The sequence below is a fragment of the Phyllobates terribilis genome, unplaced genomic scaffold (assembly GCF_046119375.1).
Source record: "Phyllobates terribilis strain yellow unplaced genomic scaffold, ASM4611937v1 Scaffold_1__5_contigs__length_1240528914, whole genome shotgun sequence".
Classification (NCBI taxonomy): domain Eukaryota; kingdom Metazoa; phylum Chordata; class Amphibia; order Anura; family Dendrobatidae; genus Phyllobates; species Phyllobates terribilis.
In genome coordinates, this window is record NW_027362761.1 from 1,198,732,147 (window position 1) to 1,198,747,805 (window position 15,659).

The window sequence follows — 15,659 nt, forward strand, 5'->3', positions numbered from 1 at the left end:
TTCGGTTCGTGGCCCAGTGGGACCACTAACCACGCTCGCGCCAAACAGTCCGGGCGTGAGCGTAACAGATGCCATCAGTTCTGGCATCCGGGGGCCACAAATTACTGACATGGTTGATGGATCTGGTCCTGAGAATCGATTCACACCAACTCCAGTGCTTAGCAATGTGCAAACATCAGAGTCATGTAGAAATAACACACATACATTTTCAGTACCTTGGACAGAGTAAATTATCTTTTTGGATGGAAGACCACACAATATGTAAAGTAGTGTATACTGCACTATACGGCTAAAATATAGTGTCTTTACATGGTAGTGCACCCAACCGCTGACCCTGGTTCCAACACTCACTACCAAGCTTTACATTACTCTTAGGTGTACCATAAACAACATGTATCAGCATGAGTACAAAGAACATGTGATAACTGTATGATTTCTGGGGCACTGATGACTAGGATACCCACAATTTTAGGAATTTGTGATCTGCTAGGAATGTGACACTGAGATTGTTGTGGAGAGTGAAGGAGGTGCAGCTGAGGATAGTGCCAGCAACTTGTTGTACACGGAAGGAGACAAGGCATTGACTGAAAATAGGTGTGGAGCCCAGAGATGTGACCTGCATCTGTCAGTCATTTATGGCATATCTTTTGGAATTTCTATAAATGTCAGCGATGGGAATAGCCCTTAAACTTCTGGATTGATCAGAATTGTAACTTGCAGGCCGTGATTATTGATTACCATCTCCATTTGTGATCCAGAAAGTCAAATCTATTTCTTCAGTAATTTATGTAAATTTGGTAGGTCACAATAAGCTTTATCCATATGGAAAAATAAACTTGTTTTTCGGTCAGAAAACTAACATACAGCCAAATCCCTCCGAGTGCGTTCCCGTGGGACAGCAGTTGTAAAATGTTGGATAAAATTGGAAAGGTCTGAGTGGAGCCAAAGTGTTAATCACCATCACGAAGCAGTTTTCTATGAGTATCTTGTGACCCATCACATGAGGACCGCTTCGTAATTGACTGATGAAGGAAGAATGCACCAAGGTCACTTCTGATGGATGATCCTACGTCACGGAGCACAAGACCAGACCGTGGGCAGCGGAGGCATAACGGAGGGTGTATGTGCCACACCTATGGGATCGTTCTGCTGGGCAGCCAATGTTGGAAAGCAGAGAGGTGCAAGGTACAATATAGGAGGGAAAAAAAATTCAGACAACTTCAGACTCCAATAGACAATGCACCCCTAACCTGGAGTCACTGACTGTAACTGTTTCCTATTGAAGTAGAGATAATAAACAGCCAAGTGGTCCCCAAAAATGCTAATTTTGAAGCGCAGAACGTAGTTTACTGTCATTCGTACTAGATAATGTGCAATGGTTAATACTGTTCAAACATGGAGGAGACTTTGGCCCTGTCCAATGCCTACGGCACATGATATATATAATTATAGGGAGTACTTGTTTACCAGACATGGTCTTAAGTCCTTTTGTGAAGATTTCTTTGTGTGTGAGTGCGGAGAGACGGATGGCAATCTACCAAAAATGCCGTAATGACTACGTACGAATATTCCTTGCAGGTCCATTAACTCGCACACAATATGTTCCCAGTATTAAAGCGTTCACGTTCTAAGTCGTTTCCTCATCTCGGTCAAGTTTCCGTGCTGTTTGCTTACTTATATAACCGAGAGACATTTTTGTGTGCATTGGGGGAAGGGATCGTATCACCGAGGAGAAGGGAAGGTGCCCATGTGTCTTGTGCTGCAGGATCATTGACAGTTTTGATTATGGTTCTCCACGGGACGAGCTGTGCACACCAAGGTCAGAAATACATGAGGTCACCTTGACATTGCTTATAGGTGCATGAGATTTAATCTGCGGCTGACACCTGCTGACTTCCCAGCTCACCTGGGCTGCTGACTGTTCACAGCTGTTCCAAGGGTCCGAGTTCTGCAGTTGTTTTGGGTTAAGACCCGCGTAGCTTTCTCCAGACTACAGCAAGATGAAGGGAGACCAAAACATGACAGACAGCGTGGAAAGTCTGGAGACAACTGATGAAGGTAGGACCCATAACCCATGTTCTTCTTCACTTTTGTGATGTCTCATGAACTGTGGACCTTCCCTTGGTCCAAGAACGTTGTAAACGTAATTACTAGACTTCTCATTGGAGGGTGGCTCCAAAAAAGTGTGAATTAGTCATTGGCATTCACTAATGGACTGGTGCTGGTGGAAGGTAGTTGTTGGGGGTCTACAAAAAAAAGTGACAATCACCCATAGTCACCATTAATAGGTTGTGGACCACCAATGAGAGGGAGAGTCCACTCAGTAGTAATTTATAGCCATTCTTGACCAGCAATGCAGTGATGGAGTTTCCAGAATATTTGGATAAAGCTGTGGACTTTACTTACAACTCGGTTTGAGGAGCATCACTGACATGCTCTGGGGTCTACTACGTACTGCTGCCAGGCCGCATTATAAAGTTGGTGGTGTCCATCCTTCACATCTAGTTAGATAAAAGTTTTACCTTACATATATTCTAAGTGATTTTCATTGTGGTATTAAAAGGTGCATTAATTTTGATAAAGACCCACTTTAAAGAGAACCTGTCATTTGCCTTAAATATGTAATTATATTACCCGGTGTAAATGCCGCTGTTCTCCTGAATCCGGTGATGTTTTTCTTTTGTTCCTCTGCCTTTCTGATCCTGAGATATGGCCCCTTCTTTTCTATATAAAAATCTAGGCTTTTTATCCAACTGGGCGTACTGCTCAAGAAGCCTTCCACCAGAGTAGAGTTCTGAACCACACCCATTTGGCTAAAGAGACTAGATTTATATACAGGGAACAGAGGGTCATATCTCAGGAACGGAGAGGCGCAGGAACAAAAGAAAAACATCACCGGATTCAGGAGAACATCGGCATTTACACCAGATGAAAAAATAAATATATTTTTACATTTTTTTTATCTGAAGTGACAGGTCCCTTTTAATGCTTCATGATGTACAGTCACATAAGTTGAACTCATTTGATCAACAGAGAAAGCGACAGATTTGCTGTTTTTTTTTTTCCATTACCTCCCGAAGAGTTTATATAATTAGTCCATACATGATATGTCCTCTGAAACTCACTTATTCTGTCCGTCTACCCAATCCACAATATTATAGACTTCGGACATGAAGGACATATAACCTCTCCCTTACTATAATCTTATATTATCAAGGAGTACTCACTATTGACCCCTTTAACAATAACAACCATCCACTAAATAGGTGGTAATTTATGTAACCAGAGTATCCCTTTGAGGTCCAAAACAGACTGGTCCTTATGGGGTAAGATTTAAGGTCCAAAACCTTACGGGTTAAGAAGAGAAGTCTTGACCTACAGCTAATGGTCTATGGTAAGAAACAGCTCCAGACGTCCTAGTGGAAATGAGCTACATGAAATCTTGACTGGAGGAGTGACGGTGTAAATAATGGTGCTATTGTTTAGGGGCAGTGATTCTAAGAAGGATGGAAATAAACCGGAGATCCTCTTACAAGAAAAGCTCATACATTGCATGGATCCTTATGGTTTATTCAAGATTGTCATATCATTTGGTGACCCTGACATTAGGCTCCATGTGAGATGCAGATGAGCAATAATGACAAGAAAAGAAGTTGGCAGGGGAGATGTACCCCCCAGTAAAAAAACATGCCTGCTGGGTTATAAATAATAATTCTGAGGGGGCCGTGTTGACAGGCCCTAACAGGAGTCAGCTCAGTTTCCCCGTTAGGCTGCAAGTTTTGGTCTTTGATCCATTGGCAGCTCCTTACACCAACGATCTGTGGCGGCTGCCTCCATCTCCTAGAGTGCAGCTCAAGGCCCATCTGTACTGTAATGTAGGCCTCTTGGCCACCAGGTCACTCAATCAACCATTCATTTAAGTAGTCCTCCTCGCCTTTCAGCTCACTCGATCAACCGTCCCTTTGAGAAGGCCTGGGCGAAGGACCGCATCCCGCTGCTCTCCTGAACGACTCTCCGTTCTGCTGATTAGGCCTCCTGACCTAGGCTAAGGACCTCGTCCTTCTGCTCCCCTTCTTCTGCGATGCGGCTATAAGCCAATTCAGTTGACAGTGCACATCTGAAATGATACAAGTCTGGCCGACGGATTCATCTTCTGCTTTGGCCTCAGTTTTTTTTTATATTTTCTGTGTCCCAGTAGATCACAAGTCCCTGTGCCTCTGGTCACTCTCCTCCCTCCGGGCAACCACATTTCTCATTTTAGTTCCTCCATTTTTCCCTTGGTTCCCAACTTTTTTCTCTAGGGCTGGTACATGGCAACATCGGTCCCTATAAGTCACACTGTGCATTCCTAGTGTGCGAATCACTCATTCCCTTACACAGCTATCAAGGGGAGTACGTAAGCACTTGCTATTATGGTAAACTACCCTATGGCTCAGATAGGACCACAGAAAAGCTCCTGCCTGTGGTGTTGCCAGGTGAGGTCTGTCCAGGGGAGACAAACCCAAGTGCAGAAGAGAGAGAGAGCCTCTATTAGTAAAGGGTGAGGATTGCCGCAGTAGAGGAAAAATAATGAGGTTTATTCTTGTCTGTGAAGAGTGTGAGAGGTGAAGATAAATCCTCCTGTGATGGATGAGGAGCCAGTAAGCCGATGTCTGGGTGTTCAGAGTGGTGCCTCCTCAGAGATGGCTGGAGATGGATACCTGTATGTGAGGGATATTGAAGCCACAGCAGTGTGTAACGTGCCAGACCAGCTTCTCCAGGAAATTGGTGCCAGAGAGTGGGGTGTCCGTACAAGGGGTTGTGACCAGTAATGTGAGAGCCGCGGTGCTACGGATAAAGGTGCCTACAAATTTTTAACATCAAACAAACCAACCCCATAAATCACCATTCACCTTTATCCGCTCCTGTTAAGTATGAACAGTTTGTCATAACAAAAACTTTTTTTTGCACGTCAAACTGAGGGCAGCGTGATGTAGGACACAGTGAAGGTTGTGAATGTCTGGATATTGATGTAAATTTTTTTAAGTCCTTCAAAATAGTAACTCATGGAAATATCTTAATGGATCTGTCAAGGAAAACCACTCAGCTCTGACTCTATAATGGTTCTGAACATATAATAACCTTTATGTGTGGTCTTAAGTTTCATGTTGTCCTTGCGTTAAGTGTAGACCTTCCATTTTTGCTTTTGTTACGCAGCCTCTCCAGCTAAGTGCTCCCCCACATAATCCCCCACATAATGACCTTATATCTGCACAAGGCTTTGGTATAGATATAAATTAGTGTTATCATTAACAAAACTGCAAAAATATCAGACTTGGCGCTGAAACACCTCCTGACATGTGTGGAGTCTCTGTAAATACTGAACTGACTGCCGCTTCTCTTCTTCTCAACTTGCTGGGTCCTTACAGCTGTCAAGTGTAATCTGTCTCTAGCGGCAGAGACGCACAGGGACAGACGACAGCAAATGGGGACATGCTTTTACAAGAAGTGGGGGAGGGTCTTTGTCTCTACCGAAAGTAAAGGTGGGTCTTTGTTTCTCTACAGGAAGTGGGGGCGGGTCTTTGTCTCTCTATAGGAAGGGTGGGTCTTTATTTGTCTACAGGAAGTGGGGTGGGTCTTTGTCTCTCTATAGGAAGGGTGGGTCTTTATTTGTCTACAGGAAGTGGGGCGGGTCTTTGTCTCTCTATAGGAAGTAGAGGTGAGTCCTTGTCTCTCTACAGGAAGTGGAGGTGGGTATTTATCTCTCTACAGGAAGTGGAGGTGGATATTTGTCTCTCTACAGGAAGTGGAAGCGGGCCTTTGTCTCTACAGGAAGTGGGAGTGGGCCTTTGTCTCTACAGGAAGTGGAGGTGGGCCTTTGTCTCTCTATATGAAGTGGTGGGGGGTCTTTATTTCTCTACAGAAAGTGTGTGAGGTTCTTTGTCTCTCTACAGGAAGTGGAGGTGGGTCTTTGTCTCTCTACAGGAAGTGGAGGTGGGTCTTCGTCTCTCTACAGGAAGTGGAGGTGGGTCTTTGTCTCTCTACAGGAAGTGGAGGTGGGTCTTTGTCTCTCTACAGGAAGTAGAGGTGGATATTTGTCTCTCTACAGGAAGTGGGAGCGGGCCTTTGTTTCTAAAGGAAGTAGGGGCAAGTCTTTGTTTCTCTATAGGAAGTGGTGGGTCTTTATTTCTCTACAGAAAGAGGGGGTTGTTCTTTGTCTCTCTACAGAAAGTAGAGGTGGGTATTTGTTGTAACATCCCTGGCGGCATGCTAGCATGGCTTACCACCTCCCACCATGCAAGACCGCCATCTTACCTATCAGTCCAGGCTGCACACTTTGCTCCAGTGCCTGCTGTGTCCATGTCTCTTGTCTGATTGCTTAGGGCGGCGGCACGGTTACTGCCTGTTTCTTATAGTTACTGTGTGCACAGTCCTAATGCGTCCCCTGCCTATTGCTGTGAGTCACTGGATACTTAAGCCCCTCCACCCAGTAGGAGGTGCCTGAGCAACACTTTCTTACAGTGTGTTCTGTGCAACTTAGTTGCCAGGGCCTGTCCTGTATCTTGTCTGTTTCCGCCACCCTGGGGGCTGTATACCCAGGCCTGTTACCTGTATCTGTGACTTCTAGTCTGTTCCGCCACCCTGGGGGCTGTATACCCAGGCCCGTTACCTGTATCTGTGACTTCTAGTCTGTTTCCACCACCCTGGGGGCTGAGTTCCCAGGCTCGTTCCTGTATCTTGTTCCTGGTTCAGTTCCTGTCTGAACAGTGTCCTAGCCCGTTACTTGTTTGTCTCTATGTCCGTATCTTCCCTTTCCCTGCAGTGTCTGAACCTGCACCTAACTCCAACTCGTTGTCTCTGTACTTCTGTTTGTGAGTTTAGTGTCCACTCGCTACTTCATTGCAAGTACCTTGTGTGTATTTGCTCTGCTCTGCTTGTCTACCGCACTTGCGGATTTTGCTCTGCTCTGCTTGTCTACTGCACCTGCGGGTTTTGCTCTGCTCTGCTTGTCAACCGCACCTGCGGGTTTTGCTCTGCTCTGCTTGTCTACCGCACCTGCAGGTTTTTCTCTGCTCTGCTTGTCTACCGCACCTGCGGGTTTTGCTCTGCTCTGCTTGTCTACCGCACCTGCAGGTTTTGCACTGCTCTGCTTGTCTACCGCACCTGCAGGTTTTTCTCTGCTCTGCTTGTCTACCGCACCTGCGGGTTTTGCTCTGCTCTGCTTGTCAACCGCACCTGCGGGTTTTGCTCTGCTCTTCTTGTCTACCGCACCTGCGGGTTTTGCTCTGCTCTGCTTGTCTACCGCACCTGCAGGTTTTGCTCTGCTCTGCTTGTCTACCGCACCTGCAGGTTTTTCTCTGCTCTGCTTGTCTACCACACCTGCGGGTTTTGCTCTGCTCTGCTTGTCTACCGCACCTGCGGCTCTGTTCCTGTATCCCAGTCTGTACTGGTCCCTATCCTGCCTGCGTTCCTACCAGCCAGTACCCTCCTGTCTGCATACCAGCCATGCCTGCCAGTACCCACCTGTCTGCATACCAGCTGTGCCTGCCAGTACCCACCTGTCTGCATACCAGCCATGCCTGCCAGTACCCACCTGTCTGTATGCCAGCCTAACCTGCCTGTTCTTGCATTCCCCGGTGTGGGCCAACAGCTGTGACCGGGGTCTGACCTGGAGTAGCACCTGGTCCCTCTGCTCGGTTCCTCCCTGGTTCACGGAGTCGACTGAGCTACCATGCGACCTTGGTCGGACCGAGTTGATACTTAGTCACGCCCCTCCAGGCACTCCTCGGTTCATGGTCCAGTGGGATCACTAACCACACTCACACCAGTCAGTCCGGGCATGTGCATAACATTTGTCTCTCTACAGGAAGTGGGGGGCGGGCCTTTGTCTCTCTATATGAAGTGGTGGGGGGGTCGTTATTTCTCTACTGAAAGTGTGGGAGGTTCTTTGTCTCTACAGAAAGTAAAGGTGGGTCTTTGTCTCTCTACAGGAAGTGGAGGTGGGTCTTTGTCTCTCTACAGGAAGTGGAGGTGGGTCTTTGTCTCTCTACAGGAAGTGGAGGTGGGTCTTTGTCTCTCTACAGGAAGTAGAGGTGGATATTTGTCTCTCTACAGGAAGTGGGAGCGGGCCTTTGTTTCTAAAGGAAGTAGGGGCAAGTCTTTGTTTCTCTATAGGAAGTGGTGGGTCTTTATTTCTCTACAGAAAGAGGGGGCTGTTCTTTGTCTCTCTACAGAAAGTAGAGGTGGGTATTTGTTGTAACATCCCTGGCGGCATGCTAGCATGGCTTACCACCTCCCACCATGCAAGACCGCCATCTTACCTATCAGTCCAGGCTGCACACTTTGCTCCAGTGCCTGCTGTGTCCATGTCTCTTGTCTGATTGCTTAGGGCGGCGGCACGGTTACTGCCTGTTTCTTATAGTTACTGTGTGCACAGTCCTAATGCGTCCCCTGCCTATTGCTGTGAGTCACTGGATACTTAAGCCCCTCCACCCAGTAGGAGGTGCCTGAGCAACACTTTCTTACAGTGTGTTCTGTGCAACTTAGTTGCCAGGGCCTGTCCTGTATCTTGTCTGTTTCCGCCACCCTGGGGGCTGTATACCCAGGCCTGTTACCTGTATCTGTGACTTCTAGTCTGTTCCGCCACCCTGGGGGCTGTATACCCAGGCCCGTTACCTGTATCTGTGACTTCTAGTCTGTTTCCACCACCCTGGGGGCTGAGTTCCCAGGCTCGTTCCTGTATCTTGTTCCTGGTTCAGTTCCTGTCTGAACAGTGTCCTAGCCCGTTACTTGTTTGTCTCTATGTCCGTATCTTCCCTTTCCCTGCAGTGTCTGAACCTGCACCTAACTCCAACTCGTTGTCTCTGTACTTCTGTTTGTGAGTTTAGTGTCCACTCGCTACTTCATTGCAAGTACCTTGTGTGTATTTGCTCTGCTCTGCTTGTCTACCGCACTTGCGGATTTTGCTCTGCTCTGCTTGTCTACTGCACCTGCGGGTTTTGCTCTGCTCTGCTTGTCAACCGCACCTGCGGGTTTTGCTCTGCTCTGCTTGTCTACCGCACCTGCAGGTTTTTCTCTGCTCTGCTTGTCTACCGCACCTGCGGGTTTTGCTCTGCTCTGCTTGTCTACCGCACCTGCAGGTTTTGCTCTGCTCTGCTTGTCTACCGCACCTGCAGGTTTTTCTCTGCTCTGCTTGTCTACCGCACCTGCGGGTTTTGCTCTGCTCTGCTTGTCAACCGCACCTGCGGGTTTTGCTCTGCTCTTCTTGTCTACCGCACCTGCGGGTTTTGCTCTGCTCTGCTTGTCTACCGCACCTGCAGGTTTTGCTCTGCTCTGCTTGTCTACCGCACCTGCAGGTTTTGCTCTGCTCTGCTTGTCTACCACACCTGCGGGTTTTGCTCTGCTCTGCTTGTCTACCGCACCTGCGGCTCTGTTCCTGTATCCCAGTCTGTACTGGTCCCTATCCTGCCTGCGTTCCTACCAGCCAGTACCCTCCTGTCTGCATACCAGCCATGCCTGCCAGTACCCACCTGTCTGCAGACCAGCTGTGCCTGCCAGTACCCACCTGTCTGCATACCAGCCATGCCTGCCAGTACCCACCTGTCTGTATGCCAGCCTAACCTGCCTGTTCTTGCATTCCCCGGTGTGGGCCAACAGCTGTGACCGGGGTCTGACCTGGAGTAGCACCTGGTCCCTCTGCTCGGTTCCTCCCTGGTTCACGGAGTCGACTGAGCCACCATGCGACCTTGGTCGGACTGAGTTGATACTTAGTCACGCCCCTCCAGGCACTCCTCGGTTCATGGTCCAGTGGGATCACTAACCACACTCACACCAGTCAGTCCGGGCATGTGCATAACATTTGTCTCTCTACAGGAAGTGGGGGGCGGGCCTTTGTCTCTCTATATGAAGTGGTGGGGGGGTCGTTATTTCTCTACTGAAAGTGTGGGAGGTTCTTTGTCTCTACAGAAAGTAAAGGTGGGTCTTTGTCTCTCTACAGGATGTAGAGGTAGGTCTCTGTCTCTCTACAGGAAGTGGAGGTGGGTCTTTGTCCTGCTACAGGAAGTAGAGGTGGGTATTTGTCTCTACAGGAAGTGGGGGCGGGCCTTTGTCTCTCTATATGAAGTGGTGGTGGGGGTCTTTATTTCTCTACAGAAAGTGGGGGCGGTTATTTGTCTCTCTACAGAAAGTAAAGGTGGGTATTTGTCTCTCTACAGCAAGTAGAGGTGGGTCTTTGTCTCTCTACAGGAAGTAGAGGTGGGTCTTTGTCTCTCTACAGGAAGTAGAGGTGGGTCTTTGTCTCTCTACAGGAAGTAGAGGTGGGTATTTGTCTGCCTGCAGGAAGTGGGAGTGGGCCTTTGTATCTACAGGAAGTAGGGGCAAGTCTTTGTTTCTATATAGGAAGTGGGAGCGGGCCTTTGTATCTCTATAGGAAGTGGTGGGTCTTTATTTCTCTACAGGAAGTGGGGGCGGGCCTTTGTATCTCTATAGGAAGTGGTGGGTCTTTATTTCTCTACAGGAAGTGGGGGCGGGCCTTTGTATCTCTATAGGAAGTGGTGGGTCTTTATTTCTCTACAGGAAGTGGGGGCGGTTCTTTGTCTCTCTACAGAAAGTAAAGGTGGGTCTTTGTCTCTCTACAGGAAGTAGAGTCTGGTATCAGTCTTTCTACAGGAAGTAGAGGCAGGTCTTTGTCTCTACAGGAAGCGGGGACAGGTCTTTGTCTTTATACAGGAAGTGGGGGCGGGTCCTTGTCTCCCTACAGGAAGTAGAGGCGGGTCTTTGTCTCTACAGGAAGCGGGGACAGGTCTTTGTCTTTAAAGGAAGCGGGGACAGGTCTTTGTCTCTACAGGAAGTAGAGGCGGGTCTTTGTCTCTACAGTAAGTGTGGGCGGGCCTTTGTCTTTCTACAGGGAATGGGGACAAATCTTGGTCTTTATGCAGCAAGTGAGGGCAGGTTCTTGTCTCTCTACAGGAAGTGGTATGGGTCTTTGTCTCTCGGGTAATTAGCTCTTTTCTCCCTCTATCCTGTCTGTCAATCTAAATGCAGAAACAAAAACAGAAAGGTTGGCTTTCACTTTAGATCAGTCAACCATTGAACAATGGCAGCAGCAATGCAAGCTGGGAGGTGAGAAAAAGGAAGTTCCCGTATCTATAGTACTGGTAGAATGCTGATGAACAGAAACTATCTATACAAAAAAGAGAGTAACAAGATACAAATTATTAGAATCAATGCAGTTCATGGATATTTTACAGAGATAAGCCAATCAAGCAAAAATCAAATGTGCTTGTTTGCACGGATCTTCCTGCGAAATCCGATTTGCAGAGAAATTATTCGGAGCAAATGTCTCTTATTATGTTCTGAGATCTCTGCAGACCCCAGAGCATAATAAAAGTAAGATGTAAAACAAAAAAAAAAAAAATCCTTATAGTCACCTCACCGCTTACTTCTTCGGGCCCTCGCTGTCAACCATCCTGTTCACGCCGCATATACAAATCACCGGCGTTCAGCCTGAAATCCCCGCAAGCGTGCAGAAGATCAGGACGTCATGATATAACAGCATGCAACGACCCGGAAGTCCCAGCCCAGCGTGATCTCAGTGCGAGCTGCTGTGATCAAATGATGTGGCGCAGTCCGGACGGGTGCGGAGCGGAGGGGACGCAGAGGCGAGCAGGCTTTTTTTTACTTTTTGATAGCCCTTTAAAAATTATGTAAAAAAATAGATATCCGGGGAATATGTGCGGAAACAGATTACAAAAAAATCTGCAGTTTGGCAGGTGTTGTAAAATTCAACTAGAATTCAATTCCACCTTAATTTATTCAATCATTTCTAATATATTAGACTTGTATTTTCAACAAAAGTAGTTTTACCGTGTGGTGGAAGATGACGCCAACACCACCACTCTTACACTGTAGATATTGGGTAAAGTGGACGTCCATTGTCCAACCATTGATGCAACGTACCCCCACCTACTGCATCCTCACCCATCCCTGTAGATTGTGATCCCTCGTGGGCAGGGTCCTCGCTCCTCCTGGACCAGTTGCTGACTTGTATTGTTCAAAATTATTGTAATTGTTTGTGCAATGTATACCCCTATCACGTGGAAAGCGCCATGGAATAAATGGCGCTATAATAATAAATAATAACATGAGGACGACAGATTATAAGTATAACAGGTGTATTACAGACTTAGGGTATCGTCAATGAAATGGAAGACAACATAGACTGAGGTGTCTCCTGAGCTGCATACTGTTCGGGGGTGTACTGAGTGACTGGTGGTCTCAGGACCCGGACCCCCACTAACCTGCAGGCAATTAAATCACCTGCTAAATAAGAAAAAAATGCAGTGGAAGTTTAGTTACTCTTTATCCAGATTCATCAAGCGTTTTGTCTATCTTCTTGAGAATCAGAAATATTTCCTTACCCCTGAGCAGTGACGGCCGTCCTCGCTTTCCCTGATAGTGGGTGACACTTGGAAGCGCTCGTCTAAACATTGTCACAGGATTTCCTTCCCCTGGGCCACGTTACTGCTTCTCCTGGCACGAATTATCTATTTATCACACTGCGCTGATTGTCACCATCCGGCAGCGGCAATTACTGGAGGGTCAGATCCTGTCTGCAGCGGCTCAGACCCAAATCTGTAACCAGGAACCGACCCAGTGTTTATTGTAAGGAGACAACGCCGAGGGCGTCATAACCAGCGCACTACACCGAGATCTGACTATTATCTATATATTATCTATATAATATTTATCTATGTATCATATATCTAATATCTATCTAATATCTATCTATCATCTACAGTGCTTGCCAAAAGTATTGGCACCCCTGCACTTCTGTCAGATAATACTCAGTTTCTTCCTGATAATGATTGCAATCACAAATTCTTTGGTATTATTATCTTCATTTAATTTGTCTTCAATGAAAAAAACACAAAAAGAATTGTCCTAAAGCCAAATTGGATATAATTCCACACCAAACCTAAAAAAAGGGGTGGACAAAAGTATTGGCACCCTTTGAAAAATCATGTGATGCTTCTCTAATTCGTGTAATTAACAGCACCTGTAACTTACCTGTGGCACCTAACAGGTGTTGGCAATAACTAAATCACACTTGCAGCCAGTTAACATGGATTAAAGTTGACTCAACCTCTGTCCTGTGTCCTTGTGTGAACCACATTGAGCATGGAGAAAAGAAAGAAGACCAAAGAACTGTCTGAGGACTTGAGAAACCAAATTGTGAGGAAGCATGAGCAATCTCAAGGCTACAAGTCCATCTCCAAAGACCTGAATGTTCCTGTGTCTTCCGTGCGCAGTGTCATCAAGAAGTTTAGAGCCCATGGCACTGTGGCTAACCTCCCTAGATGTGGACGGAAAAGAAAAATTGACGAGAGATTTCAACGTAAGATTGTGCGGATGGTGGATAAAGAACCTCGACTAACATCCAAACAAGTTCAAGCTGCCCTGCAGTCCAAGGGTACAACAGTGTCAACCCGTGCTATCCGTCGGCATCTGAATGAAAAGGGACTGTATGGTAGGATACCCAGGAAGACCCCACTTCTTACCCCGAGACATAAAAAAGCCAGGCTGGAGTTTGCCAAAACTTACCTGAGAAAGCCTAAAACGTTTTGGAAGAATGTTCTCTGGTCAGATGAGACAAAAGTAGAGGTTTTTGGGAAAAAGCATCAACATAGAGAGTACAGGAAAAAAAAAGAGGCATTCAAAGAAAAGAACACGGTCCCTACAGTCAAACATGGCGGAGGTTCCCTGTCACGCTGTCTCTGTATACTGGAGGTAGGGGGCCTAAGCTGACCCTAAGCTGGGGCCCTGACTAATCCCTCAACCTGGAGGTACTGTTAAAGGTACAGAGGTCCAGGCCGCCAGCGTAACCCCTACCTCCTGAAGATCCCTGCACCTCAGTAATCTAGTCCTGAGAAGGACCCCGATCACAACCAAAGGGAACAAGAAATAATATGCCCAAACACAGTATTTAGACGAACGAGACAGTACAAGGGAAAAACCAAAACCACCTTGCATACAAACAACTTCTCAACTACAACAGAGGGAAAACCAACGGGAAAGGAGATAAATGATAAAGCGAGGAAAGGGAAAAAACACTTCCAAATACACTTATCTCAGCAACTCCAAACACCACGATCCGCTCTGTCAGTCTGAATGAAATGCTTTCACCGACACCTCCCAAACAGACCAGCAGGTATATGAAGGAGTCTCACTACAGAAGTATTGATTGCAGCTGGGCGAGGCTGGACCTCATCTAGCCCAGAGAGAGAGAGAGAATTAACTCCCTCACTGCCGAGAAACACAAAGCACCAACAAGTCAGCTGCGAGAAGTCAGGCTGTGTACTCGTGACGATCTTCGTGGCAACACACCCGTGACAGTACCCCCCCTTCTACGAGGGGCCTCCGGACCCTCAGGGCCAGGTTTATCCGGGTGAGTCGTGTGGAAGGCCCGAACTAATCGGTCTGCGTTAATATCCGACGCAGGAACCCACATCCTCTCCTCAGGACCATACCCCTTCCAATGAACCAGGTACTGAAGGGACCGGCGATTAAAGCGTGAATCAATGACCCTCGATACCTGGAACTCCAAGTTACCATTGACAACCACTGGAGGGGGAGGTAAAAGTGACGGTACCACCGGCGCCACATACCTCTTAAGCAATGATCTGTGAAACACGTTGTGAATTTTAAACGTAGGGGGGAGGTCAAGACGGAATGCCACCGGATTAATAATAGAACTGATTCTGTACGGCCCGATGAACCTGGGACCCAGTTTCCAGGAGGGAACCTTAAGTTTTATATTCCTGGTAGACAACCATACCCGATCGTTCACACTTAGGTCCGGACCAGACACTCTCCTCCTATCAGCCATACGTTTGTATCGGTTCCCCATAGTATTCAGATTCTTCAGCACCCCTCTCCATACTGAAGCGAGTGATGAGGAAAATCGTTCCTCCTCAGGAACCCCCGAAGAGCCCCCCCCACTGAAAGTACAAAACTGGGGGTGAAAACCATATGCCCCAAAAAACGGGGACTTACCAGTGGACTCGCTCCGCCTATTATTAAGAGCAAACTCTGCCAGAGGTAAGAAAGAAGCCCAGTCCTCCTGGTTATCTGACACAAAACACCGGAGATATGTCTCCAAGCTCTGGTTCATACGTTCCGTCTGACCATTGGTCTGAGGATGAAAAGCCGATGAGAATGACAACTGCATCCCCCGCCGAGCACAAAACGCCTTCCAGAACTTGGACACAAACTGAGACCCCCGATCAGACACCACCTCGGAGGGTACCCCGTGAAGCCTCACAATCTCCCCAATGAACACCTGCGCAAGAGTTTTAGCATTAGGGAGAGCCGGAAGAGCGATAAAATGTGCCATCTTGCTGAACCTGTCCACTACAACGAGTATGACCGTTTTACCCGAAGACGGAGGGAGGTCCGTAATAAAGTCCATAGACAGATGAGTCCAAGGACGCTCCGGGATCTTCAAAGGTAAGAGGGCCCCAGACGGACGGGTATGTGAGGTCTTAGAGCGCGCACAAACCCCACAGGACGCGACAAAAGTTACCACCTCCTTATGTAAATTAGGCCACCAAAACCGACGCGAGAGGAGATCCACAGTTGCTTTACTCCCCGGGTGTCCTGCCAAAACTGAGTTATGGTGT

At 47.4% G+C, this 15,659-nt stretch overlaps 1 protein-coding gene across 13 annotated transcripts in view; it reads left to right on the forward strand.

The window, feature by feature from the left end:
* Positions 1–1,649: 1,649 nt before the first annotated feature.
* The window catches only part of SLC4A11 (solute carrier family 4 member 11), a 461,140-nt gene continuing 447,130 nt past the window's right edge, over positions 1,650–15,659 (forward strand). For 5 of the 13 annotated variants that reach the window (XM_073649316.1, XM_073649323.1, XM_073649348.1 and 2 more), the window contains exon 1: positions 1,651–2,058. In XM_073649316.1, the coding sequence (XP_073505417.1) occupies positions 2,001–2,058 (58 nt within the window). In that variant the 5' untranslated portion in view covers positions 1,651–2,000. Of the gene's footprint in view, positions 2,059–15,659 lie in introns of all 13 variants that reach the window. The other 8 variants (XM_073649370.1, XM_073649400.1, XM_073649336.1 and 5 more) reach the window with 7 other exon arrangements.